Source organism: Gavialis gangeticus, unplaced genomic scaffold (genome assembly GCF_001723915.1).
Source record: "Gavialis gangeticus isolate Ggan-Ray unplaced genomic scaffold, GavGan_comp1, whole genome shotgun sequence".
Lineage (NCBI taxonomy): Eukaryota > Metazoa > Chordata > Crocodylia > Gavialidae > Gavialis > Gavialis gangeticus.
In genome coordinates, this window is record NW_017729034.1 from 44,518,458 (window position 1) to 44,528,132 (window position 9,675).

General features: G+C 45.1%; 1 protein-coding gene across 3 annotated transcripts; it reads left to right on the forward strand.

Moving 5' to 3' along the window:
- The first annotated feature begins 1,007 nt into the window (after positions 1-1,007).
- LOC109304733 lies at positions 1,008-9,267 on the forward strand. Of its 3 annotated transcripts, XM_019527523.1 has the most exons (5): positions 1,008-1,159; positions 1,754-1,951; positions 4,873-5,034; positions 5,709-5,948; positions 8,134-9,267. In XM_019527523.1, exon 5 carries the CDS (start codon positions 8,181-8,183, stop codon positions 9,120-9,122), a length of 942 nt encoding a protein of 313 aa, XP_019383068.1. In that variant the 5' UTR covers positions 1,008-1,159; positions 1,754-1,951; positions 4,873-5,034; positions 5,709-5,948; positions 8,134-8,180; the 3' UTR covers positions 9,123-9,267. The 3 variants fall into 3 exon arrangements, with proteins under 3 accessions (XP_019383068.1, XP_019383067.1, XP_019383066.1); XM_019527522.1 differs by lacking the exon at positions 5,709-5,948 and having other exon boundaries at positions 4,859-5,034; XM_019527521.1 differs by lacking the exon at positions 5,709-5,948.
- Positions 9,268-9,675: the final 408 nt, after the last annotated feature.

Genomic DNA, 9,675 nt, shown 5'->3' on the forward strand with positions numbered 1-9,675 from the left:
TTCAGTCCTTATATAATTCAGCACGAACTCACGTACAACACACCTGCAAACTCATTCTTTTTATGGGTATACTAAAAATCAAGAAAAAGAGCAACTTTTACAGGTGCCCACAGCATAACCATGGAATAAAAATATTTTGAAAAAATAGCCATTTACCTTGATATAAAATCTTTCTTCATGATTCTCATTAGTAAGTGACTGTGTAAGATAAGCATATGCAGTACTGGCTGGTTGCTGAATGTGCATCTGCGTGGTTTGCAAACTATGACATATAGCCCAGAATGGATTCACTATAACTCTCTGTAACTATGTGGACTTATGTGATTAAGAATATAATGTCCTTTAACAGTACAGTTGTCAATGTTGAAGTAGAGATGTAGTGCCCAGATGAAACCTCCTAGTCCTTTTTAGTGGAGTTGCAATGGAGTTAATGAAAGTTTTGATTTTGAACTTTAGAATTAGGGTCTCAGAGTACTTTTCTCTTTACCACATTCTGCATATATGCATTATCAGTAGCCAGCTTCCACTTCTCTATGTGCAAAATTATATGTATGTGTATGTGTGAGTTCGTGATCACCAGAAAGTCAATCGCTGACTTCTCAACCTCCTTGAAGCATTCTGGGCGTTTTAGTGCGTTGTTAATTATGCTAGGCCTTGCTTAGCATGAGCACTATCTCACAGTGTACTTGCATCAGTAATTTGGAATAAGACGTTTGGACAACAAGTATTGCATACATGCATTCTTGGGGAAATCCATCTCCTGCCTGCATGAAGAAGTGATAGCAGTCATATTGGCAAGGTCCAGTGAGTCCAATGTGTTTCTGTGAGTGAAAATGCCAAGACTTGGATGTGTATTGCAGAATCTACCTATTCAAAAGGTCTGTCTGAATATCTTAATTTTTAAATGGATTTTTCCCTTGTGGCAGGCCCCCACCCAACTTACCTCTGTGTGGCAGCCCTGGTGGTCAGACTACAACCGGCACAGCTGCTGCTCCTCAGCCAGAGAGCCAGCCCTTGACTGCAGCATGGCCCAATGGCTGCATGGTAAAAAATGGTCTGGTGGCCAGGAACACAGCAGGAAGTGTCTGGGTGCCAGAACCGGAACCAGATGTGCTCCTTACCACTGGGAGCACACAGCCACTGCTGAATATGCCAACTGGTGAGCCAAAGGAACAGGCCCAAGCCTGCCCGAGCCTAAAGAGGGGAAAAACAGAGGGGCATCCAGGCCCCAGACAGAAGAGCTGGCCTGGGTGCCCCTCTGGATGCCCCAGGGCAGTAGCTGGCCTGGGGCCAGACCAACTCGCTGTGATCAGGCAACCTGCACCAGAGCAGTAGAGTCAGCCAGCCAGTGCAAGACCGGAGCCTACTACAAGTAAGGTCAGCTGGGGACAGGAGAGGGTGGCCAGACAAGGCTGCACCCTGGAGGGATGGCCCATGATGCCCTAGCTTCCTGACAGTTCATCCGCACACCTGAAGTGCATCATCAGGGGACACCCACTGCTGGCCATGAGCAGGCCCAGCAGGGAACACTTGGAGCCCCTGGGAAACCTGGCCAAGGCGCAATAAGGAAAAGCCATGGGGAAAAAAGAGCTAGACAGAAAAAGGGGAACAAAGGGTTGAGGAAGCAGACCCATAAACCCCAATGCTCAGAAGCAAGCAGCTCGGGGGGGCGGTGGGGGGATGTGTAACGGAGCTCTGCCCAACACTTAGTTTGAGCCACAGTGAGTAATGTTGGGGTTTTTTTTTGTGTTAGCATTTTTTCTCTAAGTGTAATGGGTCACAGCAAGCTCCTGTGACACTGAAGTATCATCCCACTGGTGCATCAGACCACCTGCAGCAACATCAAGGAGCAGCCTGGGATTTATGATGATAACACTCAAATGGAAAGGGGTGGGACATAAGGAAGGAGGAGCCACCCAGAAGACGCACCAAGGAGGGTGCTCCTGAGACTGTAAGAACCACTGAGAAACATTATAGAGATACATATAACACCCAAAGTAGTGATGGGTGAGCAGGCTCAGGGGCAGTCCACCCCCAAGGTGGTGGGGTGAGGGCCTGTCACATCCCTGACAAGGTACCTTTACAAATAAAGCATGTGGTTTTGTGCATGCAAGTGGAGAATGGGTAGAGAACTGGTTGACATTTGGGGCCTTGTTACACATGACATGTTAAGCTTCTCAAATGTTGATCAGTGTTAGTGTTAGCTTAAGTTTAAAGTAGGTACACACACTCAGCCTAAAAACCTTCTCTGAGGTGCACAGCTGTGACTTGCCACTAGAGGGTTGGCGAGCAGGGGCCTGACTAGGAGCTACAGCAGTGAGTTATCCACACAGAATGGGAGGGTGGGGGGAGGAGGGGACATTGAATTCTGGGATGCTGGAGGACTGAAACTTGGGAGGCTTATCTCTGGGGAATGGTCACACATTCATGGAACATGAGCTGGGATACACAGATCAGAGCTAAACCTTCCCTGAATGGGTGTAACTTTAAGATGCCTAAAGAGTGATTAAATCTAGTTTACATGTCTTAAATGTATCGACAGTTCAAGGGTTAAGAGCTCCTTGAGCCACCTAAAATTAATGTGTAGCAAAGCCCTTGATCAACTGTCTAGAGGAAAATATACAAAGGGAGTAGTGAGGAGAAATGCATTGTCAAACCTAGTTAAGTTTTATTTGGCTCTTGCCTTTGTGCTTCCTGAGAAAATACCAAGAGTGACAGACACTACATCTCAAGTACCATAGGTAATTGGTAAGGACATGAGTAGCTGTTGCTATATCTTCACCAATAAAAAATGTGAATTAATTCATAGTAAGAAAATGTGTCAATCTATTGTCAGAAGAACCTGGCTTTGAAGTACAAGAGCCATGTCCCTTCTGCAATAAATGATGTGCCTGCTTTAAAAAGGAATCCACACCTCAAGGTCACAGATATATCAATATTATCAAAATAACTCCAGGAAATTGTGCAGCACTATCACAAATATCTTTAGAACTGAACTGACGTCAGGCCTAGTCATCTCAAGCAGGTCTTGCTCGAGAGGAACAAATGGTGAAATTAATCCTCAAAAGTGCTGAGCACCAAAGACTCTATTTGATGTCACTGGGAATTTCAGATGCATTCATATTAAAATCTCCATTCAGGAGCAGCCCCATCTCCTCCTAATACCCATAGGTCAGATCTCATTTGTGGCATACATTTAAGTCAGAGAGACTTTCAGTGTGGTGAGCAGGATTTGTTCCAATTCTGTAGTCTTAGTTTTGTTCATATCTCACTGTTAGTCTTGTCCATTGCCACCTTTATTCTAATGTTCCTCTACCTATCGGAGATCACTCTAGAGATCCTCCACCTCTTCCGCCTTGTGATGGTTTCTGAAGAGATTTTCCTCCACACACTTTAATCCTACCTTCATTAAAAGTTTGTCTCCTTAGAGGTCCTTTCATCCAACCATCTCTAGTTATTTCCAGTTCCTTTTTTCCTTCAGTTATAACAGAGAACAATTCTGAGTTAAATAAAATATTGTTCACTGTGTGACAGGCTCCAGACCTACTTACCGCAGTGGTGGTGTCCATGTGGCTGGTCTGTGGGTGAGCCGATCAGCACAATGCAGCCAGAAGGTGCTCTGCCAGTTGGCCAGGTGCGAGAAGGCTTTGGGCTTAAAGGAAGCCCAGAAGAAGAGCCAAGGAAAAGACGAGTGGAAGCACTGGCAGTGGAGCCAAACACTCTCCCTGTGGCCGGAAAGGACCCAGCACAGCCCTGCAAGGGCAGCACATGTTCATCTCACCACTGGAGCACCCAGGAAGGACCCAGACACATGCCACAGAGCCAGCAGGGATCTGGTAGCTCTCCCAGGGGTTAAAGTTCCCAAAAAAAGTTTGGATGCCAGGACCACCCAGGTGGCACTGGGGACTCCAGCAGGTGCCAGGTTGATTGCTGCAGCTGGCGAGTTGAGTGGCCCAGACTCGATACCATTCTCTGGCACCTGCGATAACCCACACAAGACTACACAGGTCAGCTTGGGCTGGGAGAGGGCAGCCCAGTGGGCACTACTGGAGCCTACTGAAGGGAGAGCCCGCAGGGGACTGGAAGACTTGTGAGCATCATGCAGGTGCAGAGAGATGCACCTTGAGGCATGATAATACCTGGCCAGGTGGGACTCAGGCCAGAAAGCATCCCCAGCAAGGGGCATCACTGACTTAAGAATCTGTGGGAGAAGAGTGCACCAGGCACTGACATACCCCACATGCTGAAGAAAAGCTCTTGGCACGGGAGCATTGCTGCCATGCCTACCATGCCATCTGACCTATTTTAGTTGAATTATTGTTATATTATGATTTTTTTTTTCTGGCAGGCAAAAAGACCCAGGTGGGACATAGCCCAGGAGGTGGGGCATACCCATCTGCTGGTACAGCGGTAGTGAGCCTGTCACACACGGCTAGGGAGAAATGAGTGACCAGACCATATCCATTCTATCCCCCCCAACAGGCATGCACACGCACACACACACTTTTGAAGAAAGAAAAAGGCATTAGGACTATTTTCATGAAAATACCTCAGAGAAAACAATGTTATAGACTCAATTTTGCTAGCTGGACAAAGAGCAAAAGAGAACAATCATAAATACCATTACACTAGCTTGGAGCGAGGGTCCAAATACTGATAGTCAAAAGTTCTGCCTCCATTACTGATGTCTTGAGGTAGCCTGAGATCATATTTTTGGTATTGGCGTAGTGCTTGTGATGGGATATAGGAGTGCACGGCATGACTGAGTACAAAAGAATGCCGAGCTGGTCTTGTACTGTTACACCTTTCTCTGTCTTCTAATTCTTTTTTGTTAAATTCCATGTATGATGGCATATAGACTTTCTCTTTCAGCTGGCTGCTTGGTTCATACTGGCCTCTAGAGGGAGGCTAAAAAACCAAAATAACTCTAAACTAGGAAGCAGAGGCACTCTTCAGAAGTGATACCAAACAGAAGAGACCGAGACCGAGACCGAGACCGGAGACACAAGTAGTCCTGCTTATTATTCTTTGCAGGTCAGTAGACCTTAATTTAGTGTTTTAACTATTGACTAGGTTAAAATAATAGGGTATTTGTATAGTTGGATATTTAGAAATAGTATTCCTTTAGTGTTTAAAATAGTGGAGTTTAAAGTGTTTACACTACACTCTAAAACTGAAACTAGTTACAGCCTGACATTTCTGTTGTAAGCAAGAAGCTTGAGGTGTAAGTCCTGCACTTGGCATGTTGGTATAAAATTTCCAGTGGAGTTAATGGGAGTTTTGCATGTAGGATCACTCCTTAAATAGATAACTGAGAGAATGAGTCTCACCTTCCCTGTCCTGAGGCCTCACACCTCATGCAGTTGCCCCCTCTTTTCAGAAAAGCCATCATGTTGGGCTTAGTGTTCCCTGTGGAAAAAAGAGAGCCTTTATACTAGCATGGGCTGTAGGATATTTTCCTGCCTCATGTTAATCAGCCTAATTCTGCCCTCACTATATGCTTTTTGGACAAAGCCATAAATCAGCCTAAGCTCACCAAGCTGTTTGTAAACCTCCACAACCTGAGCCCAAGTCTGAGCTTTTTCTGGGTGACTCACATTTGAGGGTTTTGTTCTGAGAGTTGCATATGGCTCTGATTGTGAATATCTTTAAAACATGAGTTTCCAATGGGAAAGGTGACATTTTAATCAGTTTGACTCTCTTTTCAGTAACAGGAAATTGCAAAAGAAATGCCAGCTGCCTCAGATAACAAATAAACAGCTTAGCAGTTGGTGGGGAATGACCAGCTGTGTCACTAGTTAAGAGCTGTAAACCTGAGTCTCCCTAAGGAAATCTGAATCCTTTGGGGGGGGTGGGGGGAGGGGGGTGATGTCCTTGGTGTTGCTGCTGATACTTTGCCTATATGCCTGGGTCAGATTCTGCCCAAGGCAAATAATTTCTGTAGCTGGGCTAGTTTGTTCATTTTTTTTCCATGGGAAAACTTACTGTGGGGAAGCAGGAGATGGCTTTTCCAACAGTCCCCAATCCCCCAAGAGAAGGAGAGTGGTTCTTAGAAGACCTGCTGCAGGTTAGGGCAGTCCGAGTGGAGCTCCTGTGCCCCTGTCTTGTCTCAGTGACAGCACTGCACCTAGAGAGGGTATGGATGGTATCCTCCACTTGCAGGCTACTGCTTTGTCAAATCCTGGAAGACATGTTTCAGTGATGGGGACATCTCTGACTGGATCAGCAGCAATATATCACCCTCCAGAGGCAGGAAGAGGAGAAAGAGAACACAGTGGGAAGCTGCCTATCTTCCCAACTCTGCCGCCACCCCATAGTCTCTCCAGTGTGCTTATGGAAGCATTCTGCAAGGGACAGAACATGCAGCACAGCAGGCATCCCCCCCTTGTCTTTCTGCATGCACCTACGGGGGCACTGCTGGGTTTTGTTACCCTGCACTTGTAGAAGCAGAAGGTAGCCAAGCCGGCTACATTACTTTTCTTTTAATTGACTCATTTCTGCGAGGAGTAGTGTTCTGGATTCTGATTTAACTGAAGTGTTGATAATGGTTCCAAGCTAGAAAGCACTGTAAGCATCAGTATCTGCAATGTGAATTGTAGCTATGTAAGATATAGGAAGGTTTACTGAGGTCTTTAAACATATTAGTTTCTTAAAGTGGAAATATAAAGTGCACTGGCCAACCAGCATTCACAAGCATGAGCTGATCCAGGATTTGGAAAAGGGGGTGAGAAAGCAGTGATCAGAATTGCAGGGGTGACTACACCCCCTCTCCCAGCTTTCCCCTGCCCCACTGAGGCAGGCAGACTATGCCACAGGAGCAGCAGCTGTGGACTTTTTGAAGACTCGAAATTGGGTAAGAATCTTCCCGCCTGCTCTTGGCATCCCCTCCCTTGCCCTCCATGCTCAGTGGCATGTCCTCTCCCTTCCCATTCATCCCCTTAGCCCAGTACTGCCACTGTCTCCAGCTACTCCAGAGGTGGGCCGAACTCCAGAACTGCTCCTGCCTGGTCCAGGCCAGTCCATGGGGAGCTGGGCTCAGCCAGAGACAGCAGCAGTGGCAATGGGAAGGTTTGCCTTCTCTGAGTCTGTCCCCACGCTCATAGGGAACCCCTACAAGGGAATGGGCAGGAAGGAGGACCTGCCACTGCTGCTGTCCAAGAAGTCCCTGGACAGAATATGTTGCTGAACACAGAGGGAAAGGATGCTGGGAGGTGTGGACTTGTTACCTGATTCAAGAGCTTAAAAAAATCCCTGGCTTCTGTTCCTGCTGCATGGCCTGAAAGAAAGGCCATGAAGCAGGAACTGCACCCCTTTTGGATCCACCCCTGTTCATATGTAATGCCACATTCATGGTCCTTTGTACCAAATGAAAATGGTTTCTAAAGGCATGAATGGTTGTTATTATTATGGTCAGTCTGCAGCCGAAGTAGGACCAGACCTTATCATCTCCTGGCTCCTAGCACTAATCTTTTTACCCTTTTAACATTTTGCTCTGAGGTAGAAAAGGACTTTTCAGCTTTTTCTATGTTCACAGTTATGTAACTTTGAACAAAAGGGGTTTTCAGTGCCTGCAAACCCACAAATAGCAACAAAACAAAACAAAACAAAACAAAACAACCCGAACACAACTTCATTCCAAATTTCACTGAATGATTTTGAAACTTTATAGAATTGCTCCAATCATCCTAATTTTTTAGGTGGGACAATAGGCAAAGTTCTGTTGGGGGAAAAATCATTATACGTATTTCGCCAGATCTATTGAGTATTGGCTTTCTGTGTTTTTGGGGGTGGGACCTGGAAAAGAGGAGGGAGGTCTATTGTCCTCCCATTTTCCACTGCTTCCCACCACACTCTGAGTATGTGGCAGAGCCACCCAGCATTTTGTGGGTCTTCTGTGAAAGTGAGTGAAATGTGAGGCCACATTAGGTCTATCTGGCAACACTCCATAAGTCCATCTGTTCTTTTCTCTCATATATTGGTGTACTCACCACTTTGCAGTGAAGGCAGTTAGACTACAAATGGTTAATCTCTCACTACAGTCTTTCAAGCAGTACTTTCTGCCCCATGATAAAACACCAGATAATGTATTCCAGTTGTAAATGTCATTATCATCTGCCTTTTGCTTTTGTTTAGGTGCTGATAGACTGGGCATAACTTACCTTCCTGCCCTCTGTGAAAAGATGTGGTTATTCTTCATTTGCATTTTATATTTGTTCCTGAAACCTATAGGAACCATCTGTGGCCACAACAATTACACAGAATACCAGCTGGGCAACATGAACATAATTATTTCTGTTCCACATGGTGGAGCAATGGAACCTGAAGACATCCCTGATAGAGATGCTGGTTGTTGGAATGCAAACAGTTCCTCTTGTATCTTCTCTCATGACTGTCCTCCAGGAACCATTCAAGACTTTCAAAAGTGCAAGGTGGCTACAAATCAAGACAGGTATGTCATAGAGGTAGGTCAGACTCTTGCTGAAGAAATCAGAAAGATTACTAAGGGCTTCATCCCTCATGTGGTTATAAATCATCTCCAGAGATTCAAGATGGATGCTAACAGAGCAAAGGAAGAAGCTACCTTTGGAATTCCCCAAGCAGAAGAGGCCTGGGAAGACTATATGGGGTTTATGAGGTCTGCAAAATTGCACATGACAGAAGGCCTTATTGCGGATATCCATGGCCAAGCACACCCTGAACAATGGATAGAATTAGGCTACACCATTTCAAAAGCATCACTCAATTCAGGGCTATTTTCTGCATCAGGCTCTTCTATTCAATATCTTGCCAACCAGCTGGGCAATGTCACCTTTGAATCATTGCTTAGAGGACATAGAAGCCTGGGTAAATTTATTGAAGATCAGAACAAAATGTATGTTTGTGTTCCTTCTCCAACCAATCCTAGTCCAAAAAATGGGAATTATTATAGTGGTGGTTACATTACAAAAACTTTTGGCTCTCGATACTCTGGCACTGTTGATGCCATTCAGATAGAGCTGCCTCAGTGGGTAAGGGACATCAAAGAGAGTCCAAAATTTAGTAAAGCACTAGCAAAGGCTATAATGAATTTCTGGCAAACTAACTACTGCATCCACAGCAGCCATCAGCTTTTGGGATGTTGAAAGAAAAAAAAAATTACTTACATTGCATTGGCTATTTTGTAATCTATGGTAATTTTATCTGATACACTGGAATATAGATTTCTATCCAACTGACTTTTAATTTAATTGACTCTGAATTCTTTAGAAGTAAAGTAGTGGTCAAGAGGCAACAAAATACAGGATACAAAGGAATGCAATTCTGATGGCAAAGTAATACAGAAAGAAAAAAAATTTGCTAATAGCAACAACTCAGTTATTAAATTAATATTTGTTACCAGATTTGCCCATTACTTTGGGGTGTGCTCATTTATTTGGGATACGTTTCTAGGGTCTTGGTAATTCTATTAATGTGCTGCTTGTGTTACTTGTGTTTCTACACGGAGCTGTATCTCTCTGTTCTGCAAGCCCTCACCCCCAGTGGAGCTATCTTGCAGGACTCAGTTTCAGTGGGGCTGGGTTCCTCCAGTCATCAAATCAGTCATACACACAAAAACACACAGATTAACGTGACACACCTGACCTGGCCAGGTTGATCAGCATGGACAGGCTGACACCCTCATATGCCAAGAATCAG